Source organism: Balaenoptera physalus (genome assembly GCF_965194825.1).
Source record: "Balaenoptera physalus genome assembly, chromosome: 4".
Taxonomy (NCBI): Eukaryota; Metazoa; Chordata; class Mammalia; order Artiodactyla; family Balaenopteridae; genus Balaenoptera; species Balaenoptera physalus.
In genome coordinates, this window is record NC_138891.1 from 143081376 (window position 1) to 143100680 (window position 19305).

At 50.4% G+C, this 19305-nt stretch overlaps 1 protein-coding gene across 13 annotated transcripts in view; it reads right to left on the reverse strand.

The window, feature by feature from the left end:
• ZBTB21 (zinc finger and BTB domain containing 21) overlaps nt 1–19042 on the reverse strand; it is a 37106-nt gene extending 18064 nt beyond the window's left edge. The window contains exons 1-4 of one of the 13 annotated variants that reach the window (XM_082461032.1): nt 17927–18760; nt 17380–17469; nt 15739–15936; nt 555–7821 (exon numbers count right to left, since the gene is read on the reverse strand). In XM_082461032.1, coding sequence (XP_082317158.1) covers nt 4666–7809 — 3144 coding nt within the window. In that variant the 5' untranslated portion in view covers nt 7810–7821; nt 15739–15936; nt 17380–17469; nt 17927–18760 and the 3' untranslated portion in view covers nt 555–4665. The other 12 variants (XM_082461031.1, XM_082461030.1, XM_082461029.1 and 9 more) reach the window with 12 other exon arrangements.
• Nucleotides 19043–19305: the final 263 nt, after the last annotated feature.

The window sequence follows — 19305 nt, forward strand, 5'->3', positions numbered from 1 at the left end:
TAGAATGATAAAAGATACTGCTGCGTGGAAACCCTTAAAATATGAAACAAAACTAGTTTATCGATTGCTATGCTGAAATGTCAACGCAGGGTGCTTAACACGTTCCTTTCATGCATTTACCCCACAATCAGCTTAAAAACTACTCATATGAACAGTAAAAAAAAAAAAAAAAGGTGGATAAAGATTGCCGCTTATGGTTTTTTTTTTTTTGGCCTCGCCACGTGGCATGTGGGATCTTAGTTTCCCCACCAGGGATCGAACCCACACCACGCCCCCTGCAGGGGAAGTGTGGAGTCTTAACCACTGGACCACCAGGGAAGTCCCCATGGGGTTTTAATTATCATGTATTTGTGGTGCCCAAGTAACTTAAGCTTCAGTGCAAATTTCATTCTACAAGCCACCTGGAGCGGTAGGGGAATTAAATCTCTCTCACGACTCAAGTGGCTATTCATACTACCCAAAGAGGAGGGCTTTATCTCATAAATTAAATTTTCATAAATTTAAACTCTATTAATTATATCATAAAAGTCCAAAACATCCCAATGAGACCATGATTCAAAACAAAATACAGTACAAATTTATTGACTCCAATCAACCTTAGTCAAGATTTAAGCAAAGTAAACAGATAATTGGATACAAATAAGCAATGGCTTAACATTAGGTAGAAGTCCTATTTTACTATGAGTTTTCAGTCCAAAAAAGCTTATTCCTAAATAAAATTGAACAATGATTTCTCTGTTGAGGCGTATGACAACAAAATACACACAGTTATAAAGCCACATCTGTTTTTCTTTTCGCAATAAGCATTCATTCAATGAAAATTTTGAAACTGCCTTGATTAATGTCAATAAGAAATGCTCAACTTTTGAGAATTAGTATTGACCAAGTATAACCTTGTGGAAAATCTGGACAGCACTAATAAATGACTAAAGAGCACTGAATTCAATTGTTTTAAAGATTTACAGTAAAATACTTTGGTTCCCAAACGACTGTCTCTAAATGGAATTTTTAAAAAACCTGACATTGACTCATTTTTTCTCTTCCAGAATCTAAACACGGACAGTGAGTTTTCCCCCCAGTCACGTGGCAACGGGGCGCCCTAGCGCACACGCCGGGAAGCACTGAGCGGGCACCCCCAAAACTATGCAAACGTCAAATTACTTAAAGTGCTAAAGCCACAAGAGAAAAACCTATTTGTAAAACTCAACAAAAAAAAGCCAGTGTTAAAGAACTTATTAAAGAATATGTGCTAGCATTATTTAAATCAATAATGCTTTTCACAATTATTGCAAAAAACATCAGACACATCAGAAATTGATAAACTGACTCGTAACATTCCAATATTAATTAGTGCAATTTATAAAGAAACCTGTTATGAATGACATTATTTTGCAGTAAGAAAATGAAAATAACTTTACTTTCTAAAGTTCCAGATTTTGGCTGTACACACACACATATACACACACACACACACACACACACACACACAGTTTGAGGGAACAAAGGCCAACTTGGATCAGTCCATTCCTGTCCCTCCCTCATCCGACCGTCCGGCTGGCCTGATTACACCTCTTTTCTCCACCAAAGGGCACATTTTATTCTTGTCTCAGTTTCTACTCTTAGCACCAATGGGTGCTGTGTGTGGATCAGACTATCACCGATTAAGTGCTGGGGCATATTTTTAAAGAGAAGGCCATGATGATCTGTTCCCAAACAGAAAACCAGGAACCACATCCATCTCCCTACAAATGCAGACAACGTCACTGTCGAACTGTTAGCTGTATATTTTGACAAAATTATAAACGCATACTAACCACTAGTTTTAAAGGTGAATATTCTATTACTCTTTAGATATTTTTACTGTAAAAAATGCACACGATTTGTTACCTCCATTGCTTACTTGGATAAAAACACACTTTCTGTGGTGTTCCTCCCTCCCCCAAATGAAGAAAACGATTCAATAACAAGTTTTCAGATTAACAAAGAATATATTAAAACATCTGACATTCTTTCCACAATTGCATAAAAAAGCAGGCATCCTGAATAGTTACAAGGAATAATGAGCTTTCTACATTTTCAAAAATTAATTACAATCAGAAAAAAAACACTTTCAAGAATATCTTTACTAGCTAACGTGTTTCAGCAAGAAAAGGCCAACTTGTCTTATACCAAGTATTTGCCTACTGGCTGAGATAAACATTCTTAAACAAAACGTTACTGAATAAAGCAATTTATGTGTCTTTCATTATTTTACATCTTAACATTTAAAATAGTTAAATGAGTGGAAGCCTATTTTTTGACCACCAAAATAAACTCTTCCAGCCTGATGCTTTTAAGGTACAGTATAAAAAGTAATAGAAAAACCAGAACTGCATTACAAATGTTTTTGGTTCAAAATTTTCTTTGAAATCTTATGTTCCTTGCCTAGACAAAAATGTGAACAAGACCAAACACTGGCAATTTTAAAAATCTAACAGATATGCAGAGCCTATATTTAGATCAAAAATATTTTTTATTAATTAACGTTATTAAAAAATCTTCAAAAATGTAGCATAAAGGTTCAAGTCCTGGGATCCTGAATTTACAATGCCAAGATCCCATGTATCATGGAATTACTAACCCATCCTTCCACAGCCATAAGTAACGATTACTCTGAAGGAAACTGGCTTTTTTTGAAGTGATAGCTACCAGGACGATCAGAGTAAGAAATACCACATTACACAGGCAGTGAATTCAAAGAACAGTAATCCATCACATAAAATCACATGCTTTCGTTTTGTCTTTAAAATGCATAGATTTCTTCAAGAAAACATAAAGATGGCAATAATCAATAACTGCAACTTGATTTTATTTTACTTTCTCCATCAAATTTAAGAACAAAAACAGGAAGTAACCATATTCGGGGACTTTGGATAGTTTCCAAATGAAAGAATAAAAGGCAAAACTTCGTATGTAATTTCTACAATGTACAAAGTCAGTTAGAATTTTATAAAAATGCTTGTGTTTCAATAAAAAAGTAAGAATCCCCTTCCTACCGCTGGTATGGAATGCGGGTTATGAGACTGATGAGTAGACTTCTGCTAGAGCACCAATTTAAGCATTCAGCAGATTACTTCTCAGTCACAGTAGTTGACTTTCTTATTTGAAAGAACAGCTTGCAAAAAAATTAATAAACTTGGAGGCTTAATCCATCATTACCTTGAAAGAATTTAGGGGTTTCAACAATATTTCTGCTTTTATATATCTCACTTCCCCACCCCTGCCAATGAAATAAACTTCTTTTCCTTTTGAAACACCCCACTGAACTTTTGGATTACACCTACCGAAAGGCTTTGAATTACAATTTACACAAAATTAAAAAAAAGAAAAAGAAGCCCAAGCCCTATGGGCCAAAATAAGTAGCAAACACTAATTTTGGACCCTTGATGGTACTTTAATACATATTTATGGAATATTAAGCAATGACTTAAAGCAGAAAGCAGAATGGTTTCACTGTGGACACTTTACCACCATAAACTCCAAAAAATTCTAACAGAAATCACAAGACAAAGAGGCAGGAAAATTGATTATTGTATATATTGTTCTTGAAAAGCATGTGGAGACTGCAGTGTGGCTTCTCCCTCTGCTTCAAGTCTCTGAAAGTAAACGGTAATTTGGGATTTAGAGCAGCTGTACTCACTCCGGGGGCTTGGGATCTATGTAAATATATGTCCTGACCTTACCTGTTATCCTAATGTTGTTAAATTCAAAATTTGTGCCATATGCTATCTTTGTTTTCTGTCCCAATACACTGAGAGCTTCAATTTGTGACAGCACAAACCAGAGGAAAGCAAATACGCACAGCCCCTCGATGCTGGTCTGAATTCCGAGCCATGGCGGAGCACTTTTGGTTACCATGCCCGCCACTACCGAAGCTTTGGAAACCGACGTGGAGGGCTTCCAGAAATCTTAATGTTTTCATTTCCCAAGTCTTCCATCACTAATTATATGAAATGACCCAAGAACAAGTTTTTGTTATTTTATAAAAATCTAAGTATTACTATTGCTGATTTATATTTCTCACAATTTTCATACAAAAAAGAGTTCTCAATGACCACAAAATACCAAATATTTATTTTTATCAAGTGTCAGGATAACTTATTAAAGTTGAGGTTTATCATTTTTTATTGCTTAAGTATTCTAAGATCTTAATACTGCAAACTACTCCACTTCGTTCCGATACATTTTCAACTTACAAACACGGCTGAGATTTAACCAGAACTTAGGCGTCTTAAGAGAATCAAAAGAAGAAATACTTGAACAGTGTTCCACTAATTGCAAATCAGTAAAAACAAAAAAACCCAAACCACCTCAAGTAAAAGATTATACTGATACCATGGAATGAGGAACCATGCAAACGACCAAGAACAAATTTCAGCAGTAATGAAGTCAAGTCATCCTGTGACTGTAAGGTCCAGGAGCACAACGTTTTTTGGAGTTTTTCTAGGTTGAGTAAGGACACTGCTGATGAACATCAGTTTACCTCAAACTTATATTCAAGCATGACAGTTTGCAACCTTTATTACTCCTTTCGGAAAGACACTTTGTTCCTTATGACACAGTTCAGGACACAGGCTGAAATCTGGTGAGGGGCTCCGGTCTCCCAGGAGTGAGGCGGGCGGCCTTTTAGCTGTGGGTCTGCTCGTGGCTCCAGAGACTGAACGCCGTCTTGAATGTCCTATGGCAGAGCTTGCACATAAACTGTCTTTTAAACGTGATCGCGGAGAGGGGTGGCGCGTGGTAGAACAGCGTGTCTGACTCCCGGGCCGCGAAGAGCTTGTCGGCGCTGGGAGCCGGGTTCTCGGGCAAGCCCGTGGGGCTGTTGGGCTCCAGGGGCTGGATCTTGGGTAGCGGCGGGGGCAGAGGGGGTGGCGACGGGGAGCCGGTGGGGCCCGGGCCTACCTCGGGCTCCCGGTGCGCCGGGTCCTCGGCGGCCTGAGCCATGTGGGACTGGAAGTGACTCCAGAGCCGGAAGTTGGTGCGGAAAGCCTTGTTGCACACGTGGCAGATGAAGGGTTTCACGGAGCACAGCAGCTCCTGGTGCCGCTCCAGCTGCTTGGGCGCCGGGAAGGTCTTGCCGCACTTCTCGCACGGCCACAGGTCCTTGGGGGCAGCGCCGGGCTCGGGCGCCTCCTCCTCGGGCCCCTCCGCCGGCTCCTCTTTGACCTGGACCTTCAGCGGCCTGGAGAGGCTGAGGTCTTCGGGGAGGCAGGGCGAGTCTTCCGGGTCGAAGTTCACAGGCTCAGGGCCGTGGCCGCCCGCGGGGTCGTCTTCGGCGGCAGTGGTGGCGGCGGCGGCCGCGGCGGGGTCGGCCCGGCCGGGTTCGGGCAGGGCCTGCGGCCGGGCCGGGCCGCTGGCCTCGCCGTTGAGGTCGGGCCGTGGCGGGGAGGCGCCCGCGGCCGGGGCCATGCTGTTCTGGTTGTGCACCTCCACCTGGTGCCGCCAGATGCTGAAGGCCGACTTGAAGGTGCGCATGCACTCCAGGCAGGTCAGCTTGCGGTACTCGCACTTGCCCTCGTGCTCGCGCTTGAGCTCGGGCGAGAAGAACCTGAGGCTGCAGTAGGGGCACACGGTGGCCGTGCGGCACAGGCGCTCGTGGCTCCCCTGCTCTAGAAGAGAAGAGAGCTTGGCGTTACAGAGGCGGCACAGGTAGAGCTCCGAGCCGCCGCCCGCCGGGCCCCCGGGCGCCGCGCGCTCCCTGGGCCTGGCGGCCCTGCCGGCCCCGAGGGCCTTCTCTCCCGGGTGCATCTTCACGTGCTGCTTGAGCTGGGAGAGGAAGCGGTAGGCCTTCCCGCAGGCCGTGCACACGTACGCGCCTTTGGCCCGGGACCTCAGGCTCCTCTTGATGGCTTGCGCAGGGGAGCCGCCAGGGCCCTGGAAGCCGGGCCGGCCGCGCCGCAGCTTCAGGATCAGGGCCTTCTTAATCTCCCGCTCCCTCACGATGTCGATCAACTTCCTCTGGAACTTCTCGTCCAGAACGGCGTGCGAGCTGGCGGCCGGCGACGGGTTCTTCACGATGCCGTGCTGCGTCTGGCAGTGCGTCCACACTTTGAAGTTGGTGTGAAAGCGCTTGTGACAGATGTCGCAGGCGTAGGGCTTCTCGGGGTTGTGGTACATGTTCACGTGCCGGTGAAGGCCGGCCGTGGATCTAAAGATCTTAAGGCAGTGTTTGCACTTAAATTTTTTGTTTGGTCTCGCTCCCTCCAACTCAGCGAATTCGTCCTTGCTCAAGCCAGAACCCGGGAAGTCGGCCTCGAGGAGAGGCGGGCCCGAGCGCTCCTCGCCGGGGTCTCCCACGCCCGGCGAGCCCCGGCCCTCGGCCTTCGGCTGCTTGGCCGGCAGCCTCCTGTCCGCCTGGAACCGCCTCTTGGCCGGGAGTCGGCTCGCGTCTTGCCGGTCGTCGTCCGCCTGCGGGACCAGGTCCCTCGTGGCGGCCGCGGCGTCCCCCACGGTGACGCGGATGATGTCGCCGGGCTCCGGGGGGCTGCGCGGCTCGGCCTTGACTCGCACCTCGGGCCCGGGGGCCGCCCCCGGCCTCTCGGCCGGCTGCGAGGCGCTGAAGGACCGGAGGCGGTGCGGCTGCGGGGCCGGGGCCCGGGCGTCGGGGGCCGCCGCCTCGCTCGCGTCCCTGGAGGACGGCGCCCGGGAGAAGGCGCCGAGCGCGTTGCCCGCCGCGTCGGCCGAGGCCGAGCAGGAGCCCTGCGGGGGCTGCAGGTCGGCGGCGGGCGCGAAGACGGGCACCTGGCTGTCCATGGACAGCGAGCGGCGGAGGAGGCTCTTGACGAGCGGGCCGCTCCTGTCCACGGCCTGGGCCCCGGGCGCCGGCCCCGCCGCCGGGATCACCAGCCCCAGCCTGGAGTAGTAGAGCAGGTTCCGGTCCTCGCCCGGCCCGCCGCCGCGGCCCGCCTCCTTCAGCAGGAAGGGCGTCTCCGGGGCGCCGCGCAGAGCCAGCACGGGCGGCCGCGGGCTCCGCAGCGCCAGCTCCACGGCCACGCCTCTGGGGAGCGCAGCGCTGGCGCCCGGCCTCTCGTCCGCGGCCGCCCGGTCCTGCGCGGGCTTCGAAGGCGGCGCCGCGGCCCGCTTGGCCAGGCCGCCTCGGCTCGGCTCCTCCGACGGCCCGGCGAGGCCCGCGGGGCCATCTTTCGGCCGACTCTTCTCGGCTGCCGCCACGTGGTGCGCTGGCTCCGTGGGCTTGGGGCCGGGGGCCTTACTGGCGTTGGCCTGGACCGCGATGCCGGGCGAGGGCCGGGGAGGGTGGCTCGGGTCGGCTGGATTCTGACTCACGGTTTTCCCCGGGGCTTCGTTTCTACTTTGACAAACGATGACGCTTCTCTTTTGAGAACTGTTCTCATCATCTTCTGCGAAGGGCTTCTTTCTGTTGGGACACGTTGGAAAGGGGGCCTGGGGCGTCTTAGAAGCGATGTTGGTCAGAAAGGAGATGCCCAGGCTGTAGCCTAGTTCCTGCACAGCAGCAAGGCTGCCTTTCTCCACAAATAAAGACGAAGAATAGATGTAGTTCAGCACATTGTCGAAAGCATCTGGCTCACAAAAGTCCAGCTGGAACACAGTCTGTGACTCGTTCTCCTGATTTGTGAATAAGCTCTGGAAGTACTCACTGCTGGCAGCCAGGACATTCTTATGCGCGCGGAACTTCTGGTCTCCCACGATCAGGAGCACGTCGCACAGCTGCCCTTTGAGGCGCTCCTCGTTGAGGGCGCTCAGGAGAGAGATGGCGTGGGCTGGGTTGATGTAATGCAGCAGCCCCTCCATGCTCGGGCTTACCTGAAAGACAAATGTGCGATCACCGTGAACAGGGCGGTGAGAAGCTCCCCCAGATGAGGGCTCCTCAAGGGCCCGGAACGTCAGCTGTCTTCTCACAGGTGCCAATGCTTAGCAGACTGTGGCCCAACAAGAGGTTTCTGGATGAACAATCTTACTTAAATAACAAGGAGAATATACAGAAACAAGTCTCATGGCTTAAGTAGGTCATCAATCATTAAAACTGAAGAATTTTAAGAACTAAGGTCTGTAACAGGCATTTCCATACCAGCAAAAAGGCAGCTACAACTTGGCAGGTACGTTGAGAAGCAATATTTGAAAACAAGGTTTATTATCCATATTTAGGGCCCACATCCGTTTGAGGCTTAATTCTATTCCTTATTGGCTCAGAGAGTAAGTATGAAGTACCGAACCCCACAGAGTCCGTAATTCTGAAAGGAGAGCAGTTTTATTACTGGATATGATTAAACACAATGTGAATTAACAATAGGCTGTAAAGTAGAGGTCTCAAAAATAGGTGAGAATTTGGAAAGAGGAAAATCATTTGCTAATTACTATTGCATCAAAGTGTTTAGCAAAGGTTAGAAATATTAAAGAATAAAAAAGTTTGTTTTCTTTCTTATGCTAAACACCTTGCAATCCGAATACTATTTTCTTACCAAATTACACTTTCAACAATAGCACAGTAGAAGCTTTAGCCTGGATCGAAACTTAATTATACTAATTCTAAACTAAGGGGTTTGACTTGAGATTTCACTGAAACTCTCTTCAAATCTAAAGGTGAGATCTAAAGGCCTACTGCGGGGCTGGTGGCGGGGGTGGGTGTCTGCCAAGAGGCTGGGGTTGAGATCCTCCCTTGTGGTCCCCTAGCATCTCAGATTAGCAGGTCCCTCACGTGAGACGGGTAACAACTGTGCCCTCCTTTAGGGCTGCTGCGAAAATTACACGAGCCTGTATGTCATACCTAGTAAGGACTTGACAAATGTGCAATTAATTTTCAGAAACTGCAGGGTTAATAGATATTTAATTCAGCATAAAAGCGTGCAGATTAACCCTCTGACGAAGATGAAGCCATTTCACACAGAGAGGACGCCTCTCTCCAAATCTGACACTTCCCTCAGGCTGCTGCTACGGTAATGTCTCATCTCTCTGGGTTGGTTTTATAATGCCATGTTGTTCTTTAAAATAGTTATGACATTTATTTTTTAATATGAAATGGATTCAGAGTAACTAAGACTCTTTGGACAGTTTTATCATTCCCTAGAGGGTGAGCTAGAGATACACCAAACACGGTACCCGCACGTTTGCAGGTTCTCCTCGGGCTTCAAAGGACCAGGCTTTGCTGGTCAACCAGACTCTGCGCTCTTCAGGAGAATCTGCAGGGAAGAGTTTCCCAGGCCACCACCTGGAGTGACCAAGCGTGATCCCCGGTCTTCTTCACCACTGATCTGGCTCCTGTTGAGGTACTGACTCCACTTGACTGACCTGGAGATGTGACTTTGCTTCCAGAGACGACGCCTGGAGCCTGTCCACAGACAACTGCCTTGGTCAGCTTGCACCGAGCTGCGGTTCATTCTTGCCTGGCATCGTTTCACCTCGATGGTGAGTGCTTGAGAAGGAGATTTTCCCTTCCTTTTTTTTGACTAGCCATTTAAATTTCTCCCTTAATCCTACTATACTGTCTTTGTAATCACACATCTATTTATGTGCAAAGAAACCCCTGTCATCATTTACAGAGGTCAGCAGAGAAAAAAATAAGCTTATAATGCCACACTCATAACTCAGCCGTGTTCTGAACACTATTTTTAGTGCAATTAATTTTTGAGACAGCTAGTTCAGATGTTGCCACAGGGAAAAGCAGCAGATGCAGAATCAAAAGCTTGGACGAGTACTTTTCAAAAGGGTTTCTTAAAATCAATTTAGTGGTCTGAAGTGAACAACTGAAAAAAATGACTAGGGCAGAGTAGAAAAGTCCGAATGTCTCAAATGTAGTAAGGCTGACTACGATCTTGTGAAACTTTCACAAGTTATATGCATACATTTCCACACATGTAAGCGGGCACTGGGGTGAGATGTACAGTGGTCCTTCAGTATCTGCAGGGGATTGGTTCCAGGACCCCTGCGGATACCAAAATCCACAGATGCTCAAGTCCCTTATATAAAATGGTGTAGTATCTGCCTATAACCTATGCACATCCTCCCATATACTTTAAATCTTCTCTAGATTACCTGTGGGTCAGAGTTAAGACAGTTTGAAAGTCAGTGCTCTAACCCAATCAACCTCTCTGAGCCTCAGTTTTCCCCACCGTAAAGTAGGGATAATAATGTTACTGTGAGAATCAGAAAAGAAAACCATAATCGCTACCATTTGTTCAGCACCTGTAACACACTACAAATTTTACCAGAACTTCACGACCTTCCCCTATTCACTCACTCAGCAAAGTGACATTTCAGAAGGCTTGAAGGACGCAAGGGTGAGCCCTGAGGGTCACTGAGGGAAGAGCAGGCATACAGGCACAGGGAGAGACGAGGTAAGAGCAGCGCTGGCGCAGAGCGGAAGCAGCCGTGGATGACGGCACTGAAGGAGCCTGAGGAGACACTCTGCAGGGCTGGCGGGACCGCTGGAAGGACGGCACTTTTTACCAGGGCAGCTGTTGGAAGAGTCTGAGAAGAGGAATGACGGCAACCTGAATTTTGTTTCAGAAAGATTCCTCTGGCTATGTTGCAAAGAATGGACCATGGGAGAGGGTGTAAGCTGGGAAGTCAGCTAGGAGTCCACCGCACTGATGCAGGCGAGACAGGACAGTGCCCGGGGCAGCGGGGCGGCGGGGCAGCGGTGGAGGTAAAGACAGCCATTAGGGTTTCTGATGGACGGACTGCAGAGGGAAAGAAGGTGAGGCGTTAAGGGTGTCTCCAAGGTTTCTGCCAGAACTGGAAGGATGTCTTTCCTTGAGATGAAGCTTGAAAAATTGGCTCAGAATTTTTTCAGGAATTCAGTTTAGATATTCTAAATGTGAGCAGGGACCTGGTCATTAATGTACCCTTCATGGGCATCCTTTCCTGCTTCACTTCCCCTGCAACCTTTCCTGTGCTTCCTGGGATCACTTCCCAGATAAACATCTACACTTGAATCCTTGTCTCAGGGTCTGCTTTTGGGGGAACCCCAGCTAAGAAACCAAGGGACTGCGTGAGGACTAAACCGAGTGAGATTTTCTACATCCCTGGACGTGAAGCAACGCTAATGCACATACCATCTGCCCCCTATTCCTACAGGCCAAAAAACCCGCATTTTCTCACTTTTCATTGTTCGGAAAATTTCCTTCTTTTTCTTCCTTCAAATTATCGTGACCTCTATTTTTGTTCTAAGTAACTGCTTCTAACCCCTAAACCACAGGCTTCCATACTTTTTGAACGAAACAGGAAATCAGGGAAAAATAAGTCACAGAGTTGAGTTGTAAGAGGAACAGCCACTGTCCCTGAAAAGTATTTGGAATTTAAAACTATTCATTTGACTCTAGCCTTAATTTATAGTCATCAACGAGAGCGCCTGCTTGAAAAGTGGCTAAGCATGTCCAAATTCCTGATAACCAGTGCAGAACAGCTCCAGGTATTGATTTTTCCATACCATTCCCTAGACACTGATCGGGCGTGAACAGCAGCTAACATCTGAGCGCTTACTCTGCCACGTAGCACTGTGAACAGTTTTCAGGCTTTAACTCAATATTTACACCAACCCTAGGAGGTAGTACCATCATTATCCCCATTTTACAGTTGAGAAAGCTGAGGCACACAGGGTTAAGGCTATGTGCCTGAGGCTCAAGTTCGCACAGATAATAAGGAGCAGAGCAGAATTCACATCAGGTGACTTGGCTCTGGAGGCCATGTTCTTCACCTGCACACCATACCAACCTCTAGTTTCCTCTTTTAATTCCCACATAAACATCTGAGCTAGGCACTGCCATCATCCCTGTTTTACAAATTAGGAAACCGAGGCATCGAGAGGTCAGGTAGTGTGGCTAAGGTCACCCAGTCAGTTAACAGTGGGGCTGGGAGTCGGGCCCCAGAGCCTGGATTCTTGGTCATCACGTTACACACTTCTCATGGTCGGGCACCGGTCTAGTATGTGCTAGAACTGGCCAGACAGGGAGGGTGGCAGTCTGACAAGCATGGTCCTGCCTTACGGCTCTTAGTCTTGCGTGGGAACAGGACAAGTCAATCCACCACACACTCCGGTGTGCTAAGCACCAGGGGGCAGGGTGCAGAGGTACAGATGGAGTACAGGTGATGGCACTGGATCCAGGTGAGAGGAAGGTCAGGAAAGGGATTCTACAAAAGAAGTTTCCTGAACAGGCAGGAGTCAGAAAATATGGGAGTCAGGAAGGAAGCGTTAAGGACATTTCAAGGACAGGAGCAGTGTGTCCAGTACACAGAGCCAAGACCAAGTGCCTGGCTGGAACAAAAGACACATGGAGGGGAGGGTGGGTGATGAGGCGGGGGAGGGGGTGGAGGCATGAGGCCCTGGGAGCAAAATTAAGGCCCCCCAAGGGTCATCGGAGGACGGTGACCTCTCCCATCTTCTTCAGGAGCCCAGGACAAGGGCTCTAGGTGTAAAAAGCCCTTGCTTTTACCTTTTAATTCAATCATCAAAGCTTAACAATGGCCCCTTTCCTGGTCTAGCTGCAAACAATTAACATTTTGGACTTCTGTGTTTTAATGACACAGTAGGTATATTTATTGAGCTTCACAACTTCATTAAAAATATAAAACGCTACACTAAGAACGCAGGCAAAAACGGGGGTGAGAATCACGACTGCTGCGTGTCACGAGATAATCCAGAAAACCCTTTGTAGCTGGTGGATGTGCAGACTGAACGCTCAAGGCCGCCTGCTTTTCTGCTCTTCAGCCTCAGGTGAGGCCAGCTTTGGTGCTGGAGGTACCTTCTCCTCCATCAATCTGCTGGGTCATCAAACTCCAATCTCTCGTGGACGCTCAGGACCTCTGACTCACAGAGGACAGCGCATGCCGGGTCTGCAGGCTCTGACGTGGACACGCGCGCTGCCGCTGCATCCCCGGCCCCTCCTGCCCACCGCTCATCTCCATGAGCCTCCAGCGCCTGAGCTCCCGCCACCACTTCAGTCACGGTGGAGACCTTGGTGCTCTTACAAGAAAAGTGGGTGAAACATGGAAGAAAAGGCCCCTTTGCCACAGAAAAAGCTGGGAGGAAATCCCCCAGGAAAACCAGCTCCTGAAGCGGGGCGGGCTTGCTTACCACTTGGATCCCTGCACACAAATATCTTCCCAAACTCTGCCGAAATTGTTTCTATTTCATGTTGTTTCCTGATATTTCAAAATGAGAGAATCTTTACAGTTCACAATTCACGGCCGTCACTATAGCTCCACGGGAAAGACTTTCAAATTAGTCTACTTGTCTCAAATCCTGGCTTTGCCACCTGTTAGGTATGTAACCTTGTAAAGATCACTCAACCTGAGTACACGTTTCCTCAACCTGTTCAATGGGGCTAACACTGCCCACCACACAGGATTCTTACGAAGAACAAAAGACGCCGTATGTGTGCAAGCTCCTGGTACATATAGTGTTTCCCGTCTGCGCGCAGGCACTTTCCTTCCTCTTCTTCCTTTCCTGAACGTTTCCATGGTAGGACAGACATGTAAGACTAAATATAACGAAGCATACAAAAAGTGCTGCGAATTCTGTTTACAGGAAGCAGTTAATTTGGCCGAGGGGTGGGAGGGTCAATGAGTGAACAGTGGGGACCTGAGGGAAGATGGGGGACTCATTGCTTACCGGGCAATTATAATGATATCAATACTACAGGTTCCACTCTTCACCATTCTACTGTAGATACTTTCCAGAAACATGTATCTAATTGTGCCAGAGCTTAAAATCTCCAGAAGCCCCTGGCTTGAATGAAGTTCCAATTCCCTAGAATGGCTACGGAGCGCTTCACAACTGGATTCCAGAAAACTATTTCATACCACCACCTCAAAGTCCTCAGGTGCCGAGTGCTAAGAGGGGCAGGGAATTCATATCTTAATATAACACAATTCAATGCAAATAATTCCCTCTTTATACCAACTGTAGGAAGTTGAGATTTTTAAGGAGATGGAGGAAAGGTAGGCAATTCTGGACCATAGAACATTCCGGGGATATAAACAGAAGCAAAGCAGAACTAGACACTTGGATAAAAGGACACCAGGAGGGGAACAATGGGCGCAGAAGGGGAGATGAGAAGGGACCAAAATAACCTCACCAGCTTTCGAGTTTTGGAGACGAACACTCAGGCTGGTATCAGAGCTAAGGTACATTGTAAATCAAACTTGCTCCAAGACCAGCCCACAAAACCCTTACCACCAGATCTATAGGAAAATCTCTCTTTAATACAAACATTAATGTGAAACTGAACTCTGGGCACACAATCCTTTGGAATGCTGGAGATTGCTTATATAGCCCTAACCATGACACTGGGAGAAGGAATGCATAGAACACAAAGCAAACACGTAGTTAGAAAAACAAACCATCTACGTCTGGCTTCGGAATATAAACACACACCCCGCTCACCCCCAGACCCTCACCTCTGGGTCTAGCCTGACTCTCTCCGTTTGATTTTACTATGAGATGGTGGCAGGCGGGCGGCTCTGAGTTTACGTCTCATCACGGCTCACTTGGCGACAATGCAGATGTGCAGACGTCCTCGAAAGCGCCTGGGAGTTCAAAGCCAGCCTCACCGACCTGACCCTTCAAGGGCAGCGATGTCACCCCTGGGACCCCATCTCGCCACAGGCTTAGTGTCCCCCAAGGAGGGCTGGTCTGGTCTAGGGTGCGCGTGCCGCCCCACCCAGCAGAGCGCACCCCGGTTCACAGAGCTGCCTCCTGTTGTGCCGCTCCCGCCGAAGCACCCGGTCCCGAGGAGTCTGAGGCGCTGCGCCCCCCTCGCTCAGGACCGGGCGCACAACCAATGCCCAGCCCGTTAGGAACTTTCTCCTTTGGAATACGGGCTGAGAGCAACAAAGGCAGCGACTAGCGGAGCTGGTTCATCTCAGCCCTGGCCTCAGGGTGCAGCCGGTGGCGCCCGCCACACAGGCTCCTGCAGTTACCTTGGTTTCTGTCCTTCCCGGCCCAATTCTCTGTCTTTCCTTCAATGTCAAGAGCAGCCCTCTCTCTACCTTTAAGTTTCTTTTTCTGTTCAAGCTGGCCTGGCAGTTTCTGCTCTTGTCATTAAAGGACCCTGACTAATAAGATTTCCAAGTGGTATTCGTCCTTCCCGTCATGCCCTCCAAATCCATCTTGACTGAGCTTCCGAGAACAAAACTTTGATCATTCACTGGACGCACACATTAAGTATTACTATTATGAATTCAACTTCTTTACTGAGCCCCTATTACGTGCAAGGCACAATTAGACACACGTGAAATACAGGGTCGCACAGAACAGACAAGGCCCCCACTTTCCGTCGGGGTAAATCAGACGATGAACAGGGAAACAAGTAAAAAAAGATAACTTTGGACTGTGCTAAGAGCTACAGTGGAAATAAATAGGGAGCTATGACTGGGGGGAGGTAACCAGGGTTTGGAGGGGATGGTCGGGAAATGCCTCGATGTGACAGTTTAGCTGAGACCTAAGACCTGAGTAAAAAGACATAAAATGATAAAAACGAAGGTTCTCCATTAGGTTAAAATGCAAAACTTTAAAAACATGGACTTCAAGGCTCTGTAAATCTGGTTTCAAACTACTTTTTAAATTTTCTTTCCTTTAGTTATCGCCTCGTGATAACTTCCTGCTTCAGATACTTTGTCTCTGAGACACCACCCGCAGGTCTTGCTGCTTCTGTCACCCAATCTGCAATGTCCCAGATCCCCCGTAACCCCGCCCCCAACACCACTCAGCTGAACGTTACTCACCCTTCAAAGCTCAGCTCGAGGCCATTTCCTCCATTAAGCCTTCAGTCATGGGCTGGACTGTCCCCTGCGATTCCTAGGTCGAAGTCCTAACCCCCAGCACCTCAGAATGTAAGCGTATGTGGAGACAGGGTCTTCTAAGAGACCGTAGGTTGTAATGAGGCCTTAAGGGTGGGCCCTAATCCAACGTGACTGGTGTTCCTGTAAGAGGTGGAGATAAGGACAGAGACACAGAGAGGAACCACGTGAAGACAGAGAAGACGACTGCCCACAAGCTGAAGGCTGGGGAGAAATCAAGCCTGCCGGAGCCTTCATCTTGGACGTCTAGGCTCCAGAACTGTGGGAAATACATTTCTGGTGTTCAGGGCCCCCAGTCTGTGGTGCTCTGTTACGGCAGCCCCAGCTAACTAATGTACACACCTTCCTTGACCACTGCAGTTTATAACGAGCAAACGCCTTTCAACTGCAGTATTACAGAGGGACACCATTTACGCAGTGTTTATTCAGTGCCGTATACTCTAAGTTGTCTGTCTCCCCAGCAGAAATGTAAGCTATTTAAGGACTAGAAATCTATTTAATGTCTTTTGACACTCTTCGCAATGCCCAACGTGGTATCTCACACAACAATAATGTCTGTTGATTTTTCTGTACTCTGACACTCTGATTAGATGAGGAGTGGAAACCGTGCCTTTTATTTGTTTTCCTAACGCAGAGCTGGTCCCACCAGTACCCTTCAGAATACTATATTGATTCTTCCATTCCTCCCTAGATAAAATGCAAACTCTACAGACTGGCACGCAGGAGTCTTCATATTCTGATCACAATTCATCTCTCCAGCCTTACTGGGCAGCATGAGGGTCGGCATCTACCCTACAAACCTGCACACCCAATTTCCACCGACTATCTTTCTTACCTTTCCTTTACTTGGCTAACCTCTACAGAAAGATCCAGCTCAAACGTCACCATCTCTACGAAGCTCTAGTGATGTGCTCCTGGCCAGCAGCTCAGCCATCTAAGCTACCACAATACTTCGTCTCCTCTGCAATAACACAACTATGTTGAATGATCTGCCTTTATATCTACCCTCTCATGAGAGTCCTTAAAAGGAAGAACCCTTGTTGTCAGCTGTGTATTCCTAATGCTTAGTGCAGGCCCAGCAGGTGCCTACTGGCCAAAGAGAGAAACCATCACTAAGGCTCGAGGCCTGGGCGGGCTCATCTCTGCTGCTCCAGCATCCGGCACAGAGAGCAGCGCGTGGCAGCGGTCTTCGCTTTGTGTGTGAGCGCCTGTGGCCTTAGCTCCTACCGGCCGATGACTCCCAACTCTGTATCCCTGCTGAGGCTTCTCAGGACTCGTCCATCACAGGGCAGCCCTCTTGTCCAGGATGGCACCTAGGACCCTGCCTTCCCACATCTGCCCGTCCCCACACATTCCCTGTTTAGTTCGGTGTGCTGCCAGCCAGCGGGTCTCCCAGACTGGAAACCTCTTCTCTTTCCTTTCTAGCCAGTGACCAGCCCCTGTCAAGCCTTGCTCGTGATCAGCTCTAGCGTCTGCTCTCCTCATCCCCACCGGCTTTGGTTCCTCCAGTCATCGCCCCTCACCCAGAGACCCTCTCAGTACCTCGGCCCCTCTTTTGTTACACACCTAACATGCCCTGCCATGAACACCGTCAGGTTCCTCAAGGGCGGGGGTCATATCCTTTCCAACTTTTATTTCCAGAGAATGAAGCACACTCTACACCGAACAGTGTAAAAAGGAAGAATAAATTAGATGCAACGTTATTTTTAAGTGAACCAATGCCCCCCATGTCTACTTTCTTTTTACCATCGATATTTACTGGTACTCATATTTAAACGTCATGACTATTAGTCATTACGGTGGATGAAGGATTTACTCCAAGCACCAGCGGGTAAAAGTTTTCAAAAGCAACTGTCAACGAGAAACCTTTCTGACACGGATTAACCCACTTTCTTCCGAACAAGGAATCAGACCACAACGCAGGCTCCCCATGGATGACGCAGGGTCACCGCTGTCAACAGTCCTGGACGCTGCGGAATACCTGGCGCCGCCAGATGCCAGGCGTGAGCGGGGCTGGTGGCTCCGGCCCTAAGACCCCAGGGCGCTGTGCACTGCGCGGGCTCCGGTCACCGCTTCCCCCACCTCCCACTGCCAGGCCGCCCCGCTGGAGAACCTGTCTCTACGGTCACCCCTCTAAACCGTGCTGCCGAAGCGGCGTCCTCCAGAACCGCGCGGCGCTGCGGTCGGAGCGCGCAGCAACCGGGGTGGAGGGCCAGGACCGAGGGGCGCTCCCGCGGTCACAGCCATGCTCTCCCGTACGGGGCCCAGTGAACGCGCGCCAGGTAAGCGGTCTGGGCGAGAAGAGAAAAGATCTCGGGGAGTCCGGCCAGCAGAGGTCTCTGGGCGGGGGTCTCCAGCGCGGCCGGTCGGCAACCTACGCCTCCGGCCGCAGGTTTCGGACGGGGGCTTTCCCGAGCGGCGGGGTAGGCCCTCCGCATTCCAGCAGAGACGCTCGGGGACAGCGCTGGAGAATCGGGGAGACGGGTCCTCCCGGGGGTCTGCGGGGGGCCGGCCAGGAGGCGAGGCGGGGCGGGGCAAGCAGTCCACTCGGGTCATCGGTTGGATGCGCCGGCGGCCGCCAGGCGGGGCTCGAGGGCCGGTGGGGCGGGGGCGCGGGCCGCGGCAGGTGCGGGGGTCCCCCCGCCCCGCAGCTTCCGCGTACGCCCGCGCGCCCCGGCAGACACCGGCCGGCCTCCACGGCTGCCCGGGATGGAGCACGCGCCCGCGGCCGGAAGGCGCCCCAACCGCCCGGTGCAGGAGCGCCGGGCCAGGCGAGGGAAGCCCAGTGAGGGACGGAGCGTGCGCAGTGGCGAGGGCGAGGCCAAGTGCGGGCAAGGAGCATGCGCAGTGTGAAGGCACAACGGGCTACGTGGGAGCCCGGGGCATGCTCGGTGAGCGCCGGGCCCGGCGCACGCGCAGAAGCGCTCCGAGCCCGCAACCCGCCGGCGGAGAGAAAAAGGAGGAGAGAAATCACCTCAGAGTTACGTCAGGAAAGGCCGCGTTTTGCGGGGAGGCTGTGGCCTCCCACGGGCCCCGCAGTTCTCCTAGGGCCAGGGGCCTGACAGTTACTCACCGGTCTTCAGCCCCGAGGCAGACGCCAGGCCCCTTCCCGCTCACACTCGGCTCGCGCGCGCCGCAGCCGCCGCTGCCGCTGTGATTCCATCCATCTTGAATTTGACGTCATCCCACACCAGGGATGAGGTCATCGCAGGCAGCGCTCGTCACGTGCGCGGCGCTGTGATTGGCCGCTAGGCGCCGGGGGGCGGGGCGAGGGAGGTGCGCGGCGCGGGGGGCCGGACGAGGGCGGGCCCGATGGCAGCCGGCTCGCCGCCACCGCCGCCGGGTCCTCCCGCGCGCGCCTTCCGCCCGGTGTTCCTCCTCCCGAGCCGCACGCGCCCGCGTCCTTCCCCGGCCCGAGGCGGGGCGCGCGTCCCCCGTGGGCCGCCCTGAGGGGAGGCGGCAGCGGCTGGAGGGGCGCGGATCGCGGTGGCG